This window comes from Theileria annulata, chromosome 2 (genome assembly GCF_000003225.4).
Source record: "Theileria annulata chromosome 2, complete sequence, *** SEQUENCING IN PROGRESS ***".
Lineage (NCBI taxonomy): Eukaryota > Apicomplexa > Aconoidasida > Piroplasmida > Theileriidae > Theileria > Theileria annulata.
Window position 1 is genome coordinate 1,137,001 of NC_011099.1, and position 15,182 is coordinate 1,152,182.

Sequence of the window (15,182 nt, forward strand, 5' to 3'; positions counted from 1 at the left end):
GAATAATTTAATGGATAAATTTATTATAGATTGATTATGTATATATTGTGATGGATAAATGATAATGGATGAATTGGATGAGATTCCAGAAATTGAGGATAATTATGTATTAGTTGTGGATACAATTAGGAAAACTGATGAGGAAATAGATTCTCAATTGAGATTACAAAAAAATTCTGAAAATCCTTTATTCCATCAAATCATTTCATTTGATAAGACTATAAATTTTCATAGCTTTATTATATTAAAGAAAGGAATTAATTTTAAATTTAAAAAAGATAAATTTACTATAGATTCACAAGATTCTACACATAATACTCATAATTGTACTCATTCTACTAATTCTCATGATTCTGTACCAGATTCTGTTCCTCAATCGGATGAATCTGTGTATGAAATATATTCAGAAACTGAACTTTTGGATAATGATTTTAAAGTATTTATAAAAGTAATTAATGAAGATAATTATGAATTCAAACAATTAAACTTATTTGAATGTCAAAATTCTCTCATATTCCTTGATACAGATATTACCAATCTATCTAGTACTAATACTAGTAAAACTACTAACACTAGTAAATCTACTACTACTACTAAGTCTACCAAGAGTAAGGGTAGTAAATCAACAAAATTGTCTATAAATAGAAATTTGGTGGATAGTATTTTAATAACAGGATCATATTCAGTAATATCATATTTAATACTTGGAGTACCAAATAAAAGGAAATTACCTAAATTAACTAATTGTGTATATTATGGTACCGGAATTTTAGATTTAAATCGACATCTAATAGCGAGGGAAAGTTTATGTGAAAATGTTATTGAAGTTTCCAATACATTTTCAAAACTATTAAAAGAAAATCGTAATGTAAATTATAAAACTATGAATGATTTTGTTAATTATTTAACTATCAATGAAGAATATGAAAAAATACAAAATTTAAAAAAATCACTCAATAACTTAATAGAAACCCATAAATCAACTGATAAAAGTGATAAATCTAGTAATAAGTCCGAGAAATCTGACAAATCTGTTAAATCCGAAAGATTAATTGAAGAATCATATAATTTATTGAAGAATTTTATTAATAATGATTTATTTAAAGAGTTTATGGATTATAAAACATTGGAAACAGTATTGAGAATCTGTTTTAATCAGTTAATATATGATACAGAAAACTTAATGTATAAAATGTTTAGTTTATTATTACAAGATTCCAAATTATTACGTAATTTCTTGAATGACAAATTGATGGAAAAACAATTTGATAAAGTTGTAACATTACTATTTTCAGATAAAACTCCGTTAGAGAAGAAAAAATCAATTTTAAAGATAATTTTGATCATACTATCGGATCCGTATGGGATTTCAAAGTTTCTAGAATCAACTTATACATTTTCATATAATTCATTTGTTAACAATTTGTTCTCAAGTAATTTAACACCATTCTACAATACAATAGGAAATGATATTACAAGAATTGGTAATAACATTTCATTATATATTACATTATCACAAGTTGAGACATGTTATAATCGGATTAAGAAAATGGAATTAACAGATTTTACAAATTTAGAAAAATTCTCAAAACTTATCATTACATCCATAGAAATGATTAATAGTACAATGGAAATTAATGGTACAGTAGAAATTAATGGTACAGTAGAAATTAATGGTACAGTAGAAATGGTCAAGGGTTCGATAGAAAGGAATAATGTGTCAGTACAGATGATCAATAGTTCATATGAGATAGAATTTGTAGTATCATGTATTAAGGAATTACAATTTATAAAGTCTATTTCATTACTATATAAAATGATATATTACCAATTATCAGAATTACCAATATTGATAATTGATGTCTATAAAATCATTACTAAAACATTTCAGTTCATTAAAAAGTTTCTTCAATATTTTTATTTCCAAGATTTGTTAATACAACTTTATAAAATCTGTTCTATCTTAGAAATAATTGATGGTAATATGGGTATGGATAGTAATTTGGGTAACGGTAAGGGTAACGGTATGGGTATGGATAAGGGTATGGGTAAGAGTGTGAGTATAAATTTGAGTACTAATTTGACTACTAATTTGAGTAATGAAATAATGGAATTATTATTATATTATAGAGTATTAATATTAATATCATTAACAATAAGTCAAGGATCATTTGATACAACAGTAGATGATTTGCATAATTTATCACATGAGTTTGATAATTTCTTTAAAGTGTTTAATAAGTTTTTAGAAAACAGATTAGTATCAAATTTCATATTAAAGGCATTAAAATCGTATGTAATATTAATTCGTGAAGATTCACCACAAGCTCTAACGAATAAAATAAATAAAAATGTATCAATATTATTAGACTTATTATGTAATGCAATTGTTAAAGATAATTTTATAGTATTTTGTTTAGGAAAACGATTGTATAATTTTCTTGACTTTTATCTAACGAAATTTAATAAACTACAAAATAATTTAGTCGTATCAACTTTTAATACACTTAAAATACTTTATACAATACCAACAATTGATACTAATGGTATACCAATTATTGATGATATTATACTTTATATAACGGAATTATTACAAACCACCAATACGGTGCTTGGTATAGTGGGTACAGATAATACAGTTAATAAAGTTAATACGGATGGTCCGGTGGGTAGAGTTAATACAAGTAATAGTGATGGTCCAGTTGGTACAGTGGGTTCAGTTAATACACCTAATACAGCTAATACTCTCAACCCAGTTGGACCAGCTATTACACCTAATAAAGTAGATTCAGTTATAGAATTTAGTATGTTATATGTTAAAGAAACAAAATTGATATTGAATAATATATTGAATATGAATATTGGAATGGAATGGGAACGAGCAAAGAATTTGGGAATAAATTTACAATACTATAACCAATGGAGAGATTTAAATTTACGTATAGTACCACCAGAAAAGTTACCTAATCATGTCATATATGGACTTGGTTTATTAGTTAACATGGGGAAATCAACTGAAACTAATGATAAATTTAAGAAACTAACCGAGTCGGATTTATTATTAAAGCTATGGAATTATTGTTTAGGGTCAATAATGGCTGATTTCCATACAATTGTAAAGGCGGAAATGGGCTCATTGTCTTCATTAACAGGTTACTCTTGGCTTGATAATTTCAACTCCTTTACAAAAACAATTGTTATTATTATAAATTTATACATATTATCATTAGAAATTATTTCATATGATAACGGTAGTGGTGGTAACAGTAGTGTTAACACCGGTGGAGGTTATAACACGGGTAGAGGTTATTACACTGTTGGAGGTTATTATACTGATGATGTTGATATAATTGAAAAAGAAGTATGTTATATAAATGATAAATTATTGGAATGTATAATAATGACAAGTGTGACAATGTTTAAGTTGATGGATAATAATTGTGAGCTTGGGATGGAATGTTTATTTCGGCTTGGAAATTTGATCAAGTACTGGTACAAGAGGTTTAAAATATCACGTAACTATATTTTAAACCAATTAATGAAATATGGTAGTGCTTTACCAGAGTTTTATACAGGTGTTTCATTTCTGATTATTGCTATTTCACCCACTATTCCATCCATTTCCATTACTTCGAAACTTGATAATTCATTCAATTCTATACAATTCACTTTTCTAAATCATACATATCAAGTTAATACAGTGAATAGTACGGGTAGTTCAGTTAATAATACAGTTAATACAGTTAATAGTACTGGTAACACAGTGAATAGTACTGGGGGTTCTGTTAATAATATTAAGATGTTAGAATTGGATATAAGAATATTAATAGAATTTATATGTGTAATATTAATGAGATCACAGTCTAAAGATTCTACAATAATGATCATGTCATCATACTTGATAAATCATTACATGACTAGTGATGTAATATTACATTTATTTGATCAATTATTCTATAATTCCAATCTAAATACAAGAATTAGATTATTATTAGTATTGAAAAATACTATTTCATCTTCTAACACATTGTCTAACACGTCCACTAACACATCTTCTACATCTTCTACATCTTCTAATACAAATGTTAGATTACAATTTAGATTAAATTATAAATGTTTAAAGTATTTAATAAAGTTAATAGAAATATTAAATTGTAAAATAAATTTGAAAATTACATTTCAAATTGTTTCGGATGTTATTTTGGAAGTCGTTTCAAGTTTTAATCAAATTTGGAAAGAACATCGTACAATTATACATGAAGACCATTTAAATACATTTCTACAATTATTATATCAATCCATTATATATATTATTAATATACTTAATAATATTCAAAATAGTAATACCAAGGGTACTGTAGATAGTGAGGGTACTGAGGGTACTATGGGAGCTACTGGTACAGTAGGAGCAAGCACCGTTACTAAAGATACTATTACTGAAAACACTCCAACTACTACTACTAAGGATACTATTAATGGGGATACTATTACTAATAAGGATATGGTTACGGATGTTGATGATAATATTGAAATAATAATGAAAGGATTATTAATATTGGATATGATATTAAAGAACAGATTCATATGTATGAATATATTTTATTCATTGATGGGTAAATTTGATTATAAAAAGAGTACTGATGAGGAAGTACAAGTACAATTGAATACAATTAACATTAGTAATACTATAGTATACATTTCTAAATGTATCCAAGATAAACTTACAGAAAATACTTTGAATAATTTAGTATCAAGTTTATATTTAATAACGAGTTTAGTTTTGGATATTCGAATGACAGGAACTAGTCAAGATATTTTCATATTTCACTTGTTAAATTTATCATCAGAATTACCAAAATCAAATATATTTGATACTTTAATACAATCAACCAATTCATTATTAACTAAATTAACTGAATCTATTAAATCAACTGAATCAACTGAATTAACCCAATCCAGTAATTCTTCTAAACCCAGTAATACAACTAAATCCAATGGATTGAGATTACATATGATAGTAATATTAATGTTGGTAAGAACGGAATTGGAAAAGTTGAAACAAGAAATGTTAAAAGAAGATAAATTTACAACATTGAAAAGTATCAAGAAAAGTTATGTAACCACACATAAAATTACAAATAGTTTATTATTCAAATTATCAAATCCTCAAGAATCAACATTAAAAACTTTATTAACAACTTGTAAACTTTATAATAATTCATCTTTATGGTCTTATATTACTAAAGATCCAGTATTTATAGATATTACAACGGGTCCCATTGAGGATACTAGAAAAGATCCTATGAATATTACAACGGAACGCGTTAGTGACAATGTTAAAAATGATCCTATGAAGAATATTACAATGGATCCCGTTATTGAAGAAGAAGATATGGATATAGAAATTGATATGGAAGAATATTTGACAATTGAGAATTGGAATGAATTTGATGTAGAATTGTCATCAAATGGATTAGATTTAATGTCAATAGTAAATAATCCTTCATTATTAATGGATAAAAATACTAGACAAAAGTTCATATCAGCAGTTATTAAAAATAAACATATCTTCAATCATATTATCAAATTACACATTGACATCTTCAATTAATACTATAAACACACTTAATATACTATATAATCATATATACTTAATACTATTCTATACTAAATGTATTATACACTATATACTATAATTAGTATACACAGTAGTATATACTATACAGTATAGTATATATAGTACTATATACCACAATACAGTACAAGACTAACTACTATATATACTAACTACTATATAATACTAATTACTACATAATACTATTGATAAAATTAATGTTTGATTAATATGTTGATAATATTTGATAATAATAATTGTATTTGTTTAGGGTTTAATCCAACTAATTCAACTCCATTTGTACTAATATATTGTAGAATAAGTTTGGTATGGTATAAATTTACAATAGCTTCTGTTGCATTGAAGATTGAGGATGAAAGTGAGTATAGGAAACTCATTTCTGACATGCGTTTAAGTTCAGCTGATCTTCTTGCTTCTGCTACTCTATCATTTTTATTTGTACTTCTACCCGCTTGCTTCTCAACATTTAGCAGAAATGATGATAATATTTCTCTAAAGACGTGGTACCAAAGTGCCACATCAGAGTCAAAAAACATTTTGAAGACACGATGACAGAATCGACGACACCAAATCAAATCCTTCCTGGAATCGATATTCAAATATGTCAAGAACATATGAAGTACAAATACTGCCGCACATCTACTTGGTGGAATAAACCTATTCCAATTCTTTGATATATATATATCATCCCACTTACTCAAACAATGATATAACCATGGTAATGCACCACTCTTGACCATGAAATTAAAACAATTACTCAACATCAATTCATCCACATTCATATTAATATATCCGGTACCCGATGAATTAGAATTATGAAGATTACGGGTATCAATGGAATTACGAAGATTACCCGTATCACATGAATTACGAAGATTACCCGTATCAATTGAATGTGAATGTATCAATTGATCCAAATGTGTTATGGAATTAAATTTAATATTGGCTAGATAAAAGAGTCCATATTCCATACATGTATATATGGACGTGAAACCTTTAGGCATTCTATGAATAATGTCCAATTGTACAGTAATAACTTCCTTAGTAGAAAAGGCGTTATAACTCATTTCTACAGCTTGTTCTAAATATTTGTCCTTATTTATATCAACCCAATGTTCACGTAATGCTGCTGCTAAAAGATAACATGCTGTACCAATTTTTAACATTTCATTCTCTTTAAATGGACCTAAATCTTCTTCTTCTGCAATACAATTTACTGTATTTCTCACATTACCTAATATAACCGTGTGAGGTTAGTAAGTGTAACTATATTAACTAGTGTAACTGTACTATTAGAATAACTGTAGTATATTAATTAGAATAACTGTAGAATATGTTATTACGTGAAATATCATGTGAAAGATGTGAATTAGAATCATCAAGTGTATTAACACTTGATGGTGTATTAATATAATTTTGTGTACACAAGTGTATATAATAATCAAAGAAGAGTATTGACAAATTATGTGTACACTTGTCAATATTAAATGTTAGACTTAAATCTTTTAAAAATTTAAGTACTTTAAATCTCCATTTCTCAATAAATGCTGGTCTATCTAATAATTGTTTCTCTGATAAATATAATAATTCTACACAACAATTTTCATAATATACTCGATCTTCATTTACTTTAACATTTAATCTATCATTATATACTGTTAAATTTGATAATATACCCGATGCATATTTCTCTTCCATATCTACAATATAATATAACATAGTAATATATAGTAATATATAGAGGTATATAGAGGTATACAGAGGTATACAGAGGTATACAGAGGTACATAGTAATATATAGAGGTACATAGTAATATATAGAGGTACATAGTAATATATAGAGGTACATAGTAATATATAGAGGTACATAGTAATATATAGAGGTACATAGTAATATATAGAGGTACATAGTAATATATAGAGGTACATAGTAATATATAGAGGTATATAGAGGTATATATAGGTATATATAGGTATGTAGAGGAATACATAGGAATTGAGATAATTTGATACCTTGTGTTGTATTATGAATTTTGGAATTAAGATGTGATAGTAATTGTATAAAATTGGAATAATTAGGATCAATTCCAAGTTTATTAACATGATTTGACATAAGTTTTGCGATTCTAATGTTTTCATTTAAAAATAATTTATTACATAACATGTCACATTCTATACTGAATAAATCAGACCAAAGTGTTGGAATTACAGTCATTTGATATACTTCTTCAAATTTAGGTAAATGTGTTTCAAGAGCATGTGAACGATCCACATGATCTTCAAATATAATCTTCGAATCATTACAATATTTATTCACTAATTTCTCCGATAATGTAGTATTTACTAATGAATTAGTTTCTTTTAATTTCTTCACCAATTCCAATAAATTCATTACTAATAAACTTACATTTTATCACATTAACTTATAGTTTGGACTATCAAATTTACCCTTTGTACTATCAAAATAATATTAAGAGTTAATTATGAGAATATAATAAATTAATTTAAAATGTGTAAAAAGAATTAGAAATATAAAGTTGTAATTAATAATAAAATAAGAATCTTTAGTTTAGAATTAAAAAAATTCTTTTAAATTAAAAATAATAAAAATAATTATATAGAAAATATTAATAGAATTTTATAGAATTAATATTATTTAACCCAATATCCCATTATATATATTCATTATTCTATATACTATTTTACTAACAAATCATATATTCTTCTTTATATATTAATATATAAATTAGTATATTAGTGTTAATAAATTAGTATTAGTAAGTGTTAATATTTTTATGATTGTGATTTAGAAATTTCAAATATTGCATTACGTTTAATTACATATTCATATCTTTTTTTGAGTATTTTAGCTTGTTCTATAAGTGAATTGATTTCAAGTTTAAATGCTGGTATTCTTCTGAATCCTGTACCACCAGATTTACGTATTGTGAATAATACTAGAGAATAATATGAGAATGGTATTCCTAATAATACCCTCAACATACAAATTGCAATTACAAAATAAAAATCAAGATTACTTGGATGATAATATGTCATATCCATAAATGGTTTATCATATTCTTGAAATTTGAAAAAAAACTCCAATATTCCAGATAATAAGATTGACTACAAATATTTATACCGAAATTATATACTCTAATTATATACTCTATATACTCCAAATTATATACCATAATTATATATATAACTGTATAATATATGTGTAAGATACATGTGAGATGAAATATATGAGTGTTGAAAAAACAACGAAATAAATGACACCGGTGCTATTAATTAGGAAACTAAAAAGTGCTAGAGTTGACACTAATGACATGATTTTGATAATAACAGGTAAATTGAATCCAATAACTCTGACAAGAACTTTACCTTCAATTGACCATGTGATAATAAAAATACCAAGCATTAAAATTGCAAGAATAAGTAAACAGAAGGTTATTGGTATACCAAACATACCACTAACAACAGCTGAACGATCTTTAAAAATCCATTTCTGTTGTTTTATATTCGCCATTTTAATATACAACAGATTTTAATAACAAAGTTTAATGTATAAGAAATTTTATTATTATCGGATTTTACTGATCAGATGCTGATGATCAGATGCTGATGATCAGATGTTAGTGAACAAATGTTAGTGAACAAATGTTAGTGAACAAATGTTAGTGAACAAATGTTAGTGAACAAATGTTAGTGAACAAATGTTAGTGAACAAATGTTAGTGAACAAATGTGTATTAAATAATTTAAAAATATATATAACAAATTGATATATTAATATTATTAATATATTAAAACAAATATTATTAATAGATTTGAAAATTTTTGGATTAGGTCCCCAGATATATTCTATTACCAAATATTATTTAATATTTAATTTTTTACACCTTATAAGTTTTTGTATTAGTAATTATCTCAAATGGATTAGATTAGTTTAATTAAAAGTTTGGTAATATATTAAATTTTTAATAATGATTTATGGTATTTTTCTACAAAATTATCAAAATGATACACGTTTTTCAAAATGGTATTATCATATCACAATCTTACTAAATTTACTTCTTTTTCAATTGATTTGATTAAATCAATGTTTAGGTATTCATCATTTAATATTAAGAGAAAAAAATTATTGGAAGATAAAATCCATAATGAATTGGTGAATCGTGATCGTAGATGGTCAAATGTATTTGATTTGGAGGGTATGAAATTGGTATATAGACAATATTCTGGTTTAATGATTTGTATATTAATTGATCAGTCTGATAATACTTTGGCAATTTATGAATTAATTCATTTAATTGTTGAAGTTCTTGATGTATATTATGGTGATGTATGTGAACTTGATATTGTATATAATTTTAATCGAGTACATAGTATACTTGACGATATTGTACTCGGAGGTGAAATTATCGAAACTTCTAAAGATATTATTATAGAAAAATTACGTTCATTTGATAAAGTTAATTAATAAACTAATGTACTAGACTACTGTATTAGTACTAGAGTATTAGACTAGTGTACTAGTACTAGAGTATTAGACTAGTGTACTAGTACTAGAGTATCAGATTACTGTACTGGAGTACTAGAGTACAAGAGTATTCATGGGTTTATAGTACTTAGTATGTAGTATATAATATATAACAAGTATATTAGTAGATTTCAAGTATATTATTTCAAGTATTAGTTTCAAGTATTAGTTTCAAGTATATTAGGCTCAATTGGTAGGCTCAATTATTAGGTCCAAGTATTAGGTCCAAGTATTAGGTCCAAGTATTAGGTTTAAGTATATTAAATAGTTGGTTCAAGTATGAATTCATGTGATTTATTTAAATCTAGAGTTAATGAAGGATCTTTATCTTTGAGATATTCTTCTAGAGCTTGTTCTTCAAAATCTGATGCTGGTTTTTTTTCAAAACCAGTTCCACCTACGAATCTGATCTTCTCTAATACAAGTGCATACCAAACTGCTAAAATAATTAATACAAGTCTAGCAATACAAAATATAACAGAATTTAAATAAATCCCAAGACGACTTATATAATAATTATTCAATAATTTTTGATTACTTCTTGATAATCTTAATGAATGGAATGCTACTAAACCGGCAAATTTACCTACAATATGACATATATGCCAGAATTTAATAAAATATATAACAAAACATGTATAAAAGAGTATGGAAGATTTGATGAGTGCGATTAATGGTGTGAAGGTAAGAATTGTATTTACAATAACATCAATAAAGAAGGCTTTACATTCAAATTGTTTAACGGCGTTAAAATGTAAAAACCAGAAATATCCAAGAATACAAATATCCAAAACATTAAATAATAAAACACTAAAAAAGATATTTAAATGTCCACCAAATGTTGATTGTATATTTGATCTATGTGATGATAATAATTTATCTTTAAATGATGTCATTTTAGATCATTTAAATTAGTAATATTAATATTCATGTACAAAAAATTTTTAAATATAAAATTTGAAATATAAATTTCAAATATAAAATATTATTTTAAATATAAAATAAATATGAAATATGAAATAGAAATATGAAATATTAAATTATATAATTTTATATAATTTGAAATAAAATTAATAGAATATTAAGTGTGTCCCCATCTTAATGTATATAAATCAAAAATAGCTTCATCTTTTAAAAGATTTATAGAATCTTCAAATTTTATTCTTTCCATTTCAAATTCATCCATTATTTCATTATTCCTTATATTAGTAGTAGTAGTAGTAGTACTGTTAGTAGTGATAGTATCCTGTCCATTAGTAGTAGTACCTATATTACTGGTAGTATCCATATTATTGGAAGAATCCATATTATTAGTAGTTGAATCTGAAGATTGTGTAGTTGTATCAGTGGATTGTGTAGAATATGGAATTGGAATTGGAATTTGATAATTAGTTTCTTTTTTTAATTGATGTATTAATTTTATTTCTGGATCCATTAACTTTTCTCTAGCTTCATATATTCTATAATATATATTAACTTTACTACTTAACTACAGTACTAGACTACTGGACTACTTAACTACAGTACTAGACTACAAGAATAGGTACTATAGACTACTGGACTACACACTTAGCTACTTATAGTACTACTTAAGAACTCTACAGTACTGAACTACCATAGACTACTTAACTACTCTTAATACCCTTAAATACCTAAATACTTAACTACCCTTAACTAGTTAACTACTTAATAAGGCTTAAATAGTCTTAACTACTTAAATACTCCTAATACCCTTAACTACTTAAATACTCTTAATACCCTTAAATATCTTAATACCCCTAACTACCTAAATACCCTTAACTACTACTGCTGGAGCAAGCACCGTAACTAAAACGATACCGATTAAATTGATTAGTACAACGTTTAGTTATATTTATATCATTAGTATGTTTATCTGGATGCCAGATTTTACATAAAGTATTGAATTGTTTTTTAATATCAGAATCTGTAGCATCATTATTAAGACCAAGTAATTGGAAATAAGTGGCATCTTTCTGTTCAATAATCTTATTATATCGTTTTAAATCGATTATTCCACAATTATCTTTCATTAATAGACAAATTGATGCGGCATTTTCCCAATCTAATAACTTCTCATATGATTCTATTAATGTATAATATGCATTTATATAATCTGGTATATACATTAAACACATTTCACATGATTCTATACATTCCAACCATCTATTCAAATGTATTAATGTTCTTCCTTTATTATAATATAATTTACCTATACTTTTTATACCCATTTCTTCTATCATATTCTCCATAACGGTGCTTGCTCCAACGGCACCAGTAGCATCCTTAGTAGTAGTACACTCCATAGGCATAAAATTAGCTCCCTTTCCCATAGTACACTCTGTAGCTGTAAAATTAGCTCCCTTTCCCTTAGTAACGGTGCTTGATCCAATGGTACCAATATCCTTACTACTATTAGTAATATTAGTAGTATCCTTATTAGCAGGACCCTCAGTACTCGTGTGACCAAGCACCGTAACGGAAGTATATATGTGTGGATTTAAAAAAATATTTATAGCATATGTATAATAATCAAGTGCATTATGATATAATTTATTTTTATATGATAAAGAACCTTTAGAAGCTAAATCCATAATAATCATATAATAAAATTCCTTCTTCATAGATATATTACAAATATCCAGCGGTGTCTTTAATTCTTTATTCTTTAATGTTAAATATGGTGTATAATGTAAAAATAATTTTATCTTCTTCATCAAATTCTTTATATTTCTATTACCATTAGTATTGACATTAGTATTGACATTGTGTATATTCTTTATATTAGTATTAATTGTATGTTTGGATAATATATGAAATAAATTATCACCTGTTATTGGATCCATTGGAATTGATTCAAAATTATAATTTATCATATAAATATATCTTTCCATACCCATTAATTCCATATTATACATTTCTTTATACGATTTTAAAGGATAAGATTTTGTATTATAGGATTCTGAACTATGGGATCCCTTACTATATTCCTTACTATGGGATCCCTTATAAGATCCCTTATGGGATCCATCATAAGATTGTATATCAAATGGATTATTGAAGGAATTATTAGAATATAATATTGGATGTTTATATATTTGTTTAAAATTGGGTAATAAATGGAAATCAATAAATTTATTTAAAACAGCTTGAAATATGATTTCAATAACTCTAAAATTATCACAACTAATTGCTTCAAATAAATAATTATATACCAAATTCATATTACTACTCTTCAATATTGTTAATAATAATATTCTATTCATTAACATACCTTTTTTTATACCATTCTTACTACTACTAACAGTATTATCCATAGTATTATTCATACTAGTGACGGTATTATTGGATTCTAATATATTAATAACTTTACGTTCTAAATTAGTCATTGGTAATCCAAATCCCATATAAACTCCATATATACTATTATTCATACTATTATTACTGTTATTGGTATTACTACCATAGTTTGTATTACTAAAGGTAGTATTAGTGGAATTGGTATTATTGTTCTGAATAGATTGTAGAGTAATTTTTAAGATTTGTGAATCATAATGTATTGATTCAATTATAAATGTTATAAATTCATTTGAATTTAATACATTAAGATTCTCATGTATTCCTTTATATATACTTGGTAATATTTCTGTTATATCAATTACATACATATATTTCATCAATTTATTCATAAATCTTTTATCCACATCCATATCCTTATTAGTAGTAGTAGTACTAGTAGTAACAGTATCACCAGTAGTAGTAACAGTAGCTTTAGTACCAGGTACAACTGTACTATCTTTAGAACCATTAGTAGTTGTTGGACCAGTCACCGTAATGGTCCCCGTAGTACTACTACTGGTATGGGATTCGAACCTAGTACCTATAGTATCATGTATAATAGTATTATGATTGCTCTGTAATAACCCACTCAATTGTATAATTTGTAATTTTAATTGTTTGTTTTGTAATTTTTCCTTGTCCAAATCCTTTAAAACATTTTCTAAATTCTTAAAAGATTCCAAAAGCTCTTCATTCAAACTATTTACTAATGAATTTAGTCTTGTTATTGTATTACCAAGTTCATGTATTTTCTTATCTTTATTACTAATCTCAGTTTCCATATCCATTATTATTCTCTTCAATTTATCCAATAATTTTAATCCTCCATTACGTTCAATACTATCTATTGTACTAGAATCTATTGTATTGGAGTGTATTCTACTAGAGTCTGGTGTACTATGATTAACTCTGTGATCAGTATGATTAACTCTGTGATTAGTATGGTTAAAGCTACTATTAGTATGATTAATTTTATGATTATTATTATTAGAATAATTATAAAATGGATTAAGAATTGGACTTTCCCAAGAATCGAAATTATCAACAGTATTCTTTTTAATATTCTTAACAGAATCTTCATGTATACTTTCTAAATCACTAGTAATTTCTGTATTACTATGTATAATAGTATTCAAATTACTAAAATTACCACAATTCATATTCAAATTAGTAAAATCAGTACAATTGGTATCCATATTAGTATAATTAGTATCTATATTAGTAAAATCAGTATCCATATTACTATATTCAGTATTTAAATGAGTAAAATTATTATTCATAATATTGTATGATGAAGAATTTTCAAAAAAGTGAGAATCGGCTACTGTTGATCTTAACTTCATTTTTGATAAATTTAAACAATTTTCTAGATAATCATCCAATACTTCATCATTATTAGATTCATTAAAATATTCAAATATCTTATTTCTAGTCATTTTTTTAAAACATCTAATCCAATATTTCACAATTTATCCATATACTTCTAAATTTAGTAATGTTATTAGTTCAGTAATATACTTCTCAGTTTATTAATTAAGTTATTAGTTTACTCATATAGTACTCAGTTTAATAATGTTATTAGTTTATTAATATTTTACATTTGATAATAGATTTATGAAATTAAAATAATCTTGAGTATCCAAAA

General features: G+C 25.4%; 7 protein-coding genes across 7 annotated transcripts, besides 13 other annotated features; 2 read left to right on the top strand and 5 right to left on the bottom strand.

Annotated features, from left to right (window-relative positions):
• Window positions 1-58: 58 nt before the first annotated feature.
• TA13085 (uncharacterized protein) lies at window positions 59-5,611 on the top strand (the record flags this gene model as incomplete). The annotated part of the gene is made up of 1 exon (XM_947203.1): window positions 59-5,611. The coding sequence occupies one exon, from the start codon at window positions 59-61 to the stop codon at window positions 5,609-5,611; it is 5,553 nt and encodes a 1,850-aa protein (XP_952296.1).
• A 218-nt stretch (window positions 5,612-5,829) lies between these two features.
• Window positions 5,830-8,027, bottom strand: TA13080 (uncharacterized protein; the record flags this gene model as incomplete). The annotated part of the gene is made up of 4 exons (XM_947204.1): window positions 5,830-6,836; window positions 6,979-7,335; window positions 7,463-7,761; window positions 7,798-8,027. The coding sequence occupies 4 exons, from the start codon at window positions 8,025-8,027 to the stop codon at window positions 5,830-5,832; spliced, it is 1,893 nt and encodes a 630-aa protein (XP_952297.1).
• Window positions 7,467-7,535: a sequence feature (2 probable transmembrane helices predicted for TA13080 by TMHMM2.0 at aa 124-146 and 153-175).
• Window positions 7,554-7,622: a sequence feature (2 probable transmembrane helices predicted for TA13080 by TMHMM2.0 at aa 124-146 and 153-175).
• Window positions 8,028-8,428: 401 nt separating the features above from the next.
• Window positions 8,429-9,167, bottom strand: TA13075 (uncharacterized protein; the record flags this gene model as incomplete). Its single annotated transcript, XM_947205.1, has 2 exons — window positions 8,429-8,761; window positions 8,868-9,167. The coding sequence occupies 2 exons, from the start codon at window positions 9,165-9,167 to the stop codon at window positions 8,429-8,431; spliced, it is 633 nt and encodes a 210-aa protein (XP_952298.1).
• Window positions 8,594-8,662: a sequence feature (4 probable transmembrane helices predicted for TA13075 by TMHMM2.0 at aa 21-43, 58-80, 85-107 and 134-156).
• Window positions 8,741-8,761: a sequence feature (4 probable transmembrane helices predicted for TA13075 by TMHMM2.0 at aa 21-43, 58-80, 85-107 and 134-156).
• Window positions 8,868-8,915: a sequence feature (4 probable transmembrane helices predicted for TA13075 by TMHMM2.0 at aa 21-43, 58-80, 85-107 and 134-156).
• Window positions 8,928-8,996: a sequence feature (4 probable transmembrane helices predicted for TA13075 by TMHMM2.0 at aa 21-43, 58-80, 85-107 and 134-156).
• Window positions 9,030-9,167: a sequence feature (Signal anchor predicted for TA13075 by SignalP 2.0 HMM (Signal peptide probability 0.002, signal anchor probability 0.998) with cleavage site probability 0.001 between residues 46 and 47).
• Window positions 9,039-9,107: a sequence feature (4 probable transmembrane helices predicted for TA13075 by TMHMM2.0 at aa 21-43, 58-80, 85-107 and 134-156).
• A 456-nt stretch (window positions 9,168-9,623) lies between the features above and the next one.
• On the top strand, window positions 9,624-10,120 carry TA13070 (clathrin-coat assembly protein, putative; the record flags this gene model as incomplete). The annotated part of the gene is made up of 2 exons (XM_947206.1): window positions 9,624-9,679; window positions 9,748-10,120. The coding sequence occupies 2 exons, from the start codon at window positions 9,624-9,626 to the stop codon at window positions 10,118-10,120; spliced, it is 429 nt and encodes a 142-aa protein (XP_952299.1).
• A 320-nt stretch (window positions 10,121-10,440) lies between these two features.
• TA13065 (uncharacterized protein) lies at window positions 10,441-11,076 on the bottom strand (the record flags this gene model as incomplete). Its single annotated transcript, XM_947207.1, has 2 exons — window positions 10,441-10,766; window positions 10,815-11,076. The coding sequence occupies 2 exons, from the start codon at window positions 11,074-11,076 to the stop codon at window positions 10,441-10,443; spliced, it is 588 nt and encodes a 195-aa protein (XP_952300.1).
• Window positions 10,600-10,668: a sequence feature (4 probable transmembrane helices predicted for TA13065 by TMHMM2.0 at aa 25-47, 60-79, 83-101 and 121-143).
• Window positions 10,726-10,766: a sequence feature (4 probable transmembrane helices predicted for TA13065 by TMHMM2.0 at aa 25-47, 60-79, 83-101 and 121-143).
• Window positions 10,815-10,830: a sequence feature (4 probable transmembrane helices predicted for TA13065 by TMHMM2.0 at aa 25-47, 60-79, 83-101 and 121-143).
• Window positions 10,840-10,899: a sequence feature (4 probable transmembrane helices predicted for TA13065 by TMHMM2.0 at aa 25-47, 60-79, 83-101 and 121-143).
• Window positions 10,936-11,004: a sequence feature (4 probable transmembrane helices predicted for TA13065 by TMHMM2.0 at aa 25-47, 60-79, 83-101 and 121-143).
• A 185-nt stretch (window positions 11,077-11,261) lies between the features above and the next one.
• On the bottom strand, window positions 11,262-11,615 carry TA13060 (uncharacterized protein; the record flags this gene model as incomplete). The annotated part of the gene is made up of 1 exon (XM_947208.1): window positions 11,262-11,615. One exon carries the CDS (start codon window positions 11,613-11,615, stop codon window positions 11,262-11,264), a length of 354 nt encoding a protein of 117 aa, XP_952301.1.
• Window positions 11,616-11,976: 361 nt separating this feature from the next.
• TA13055 (uncharacterized protein) lies at window positions 11,977-14,973 on the bottom strand (the record flags this gene model as incomplete). The annotated part of the gene is made up of 2 exons (XM_947209.1): window positions 11,977-14,645; window positions 14,688-14,973. 2 exons carry the CDS (start codon window positions 14,971-14,973, stop codon window positions 11,977-11,979), a joined length of 2,955 nt encoding a protein of 984 aa, XP_952302.1.
• Between the last annotated feature and the right edge of the window lie 209 nt (window positions 14,974-15,182).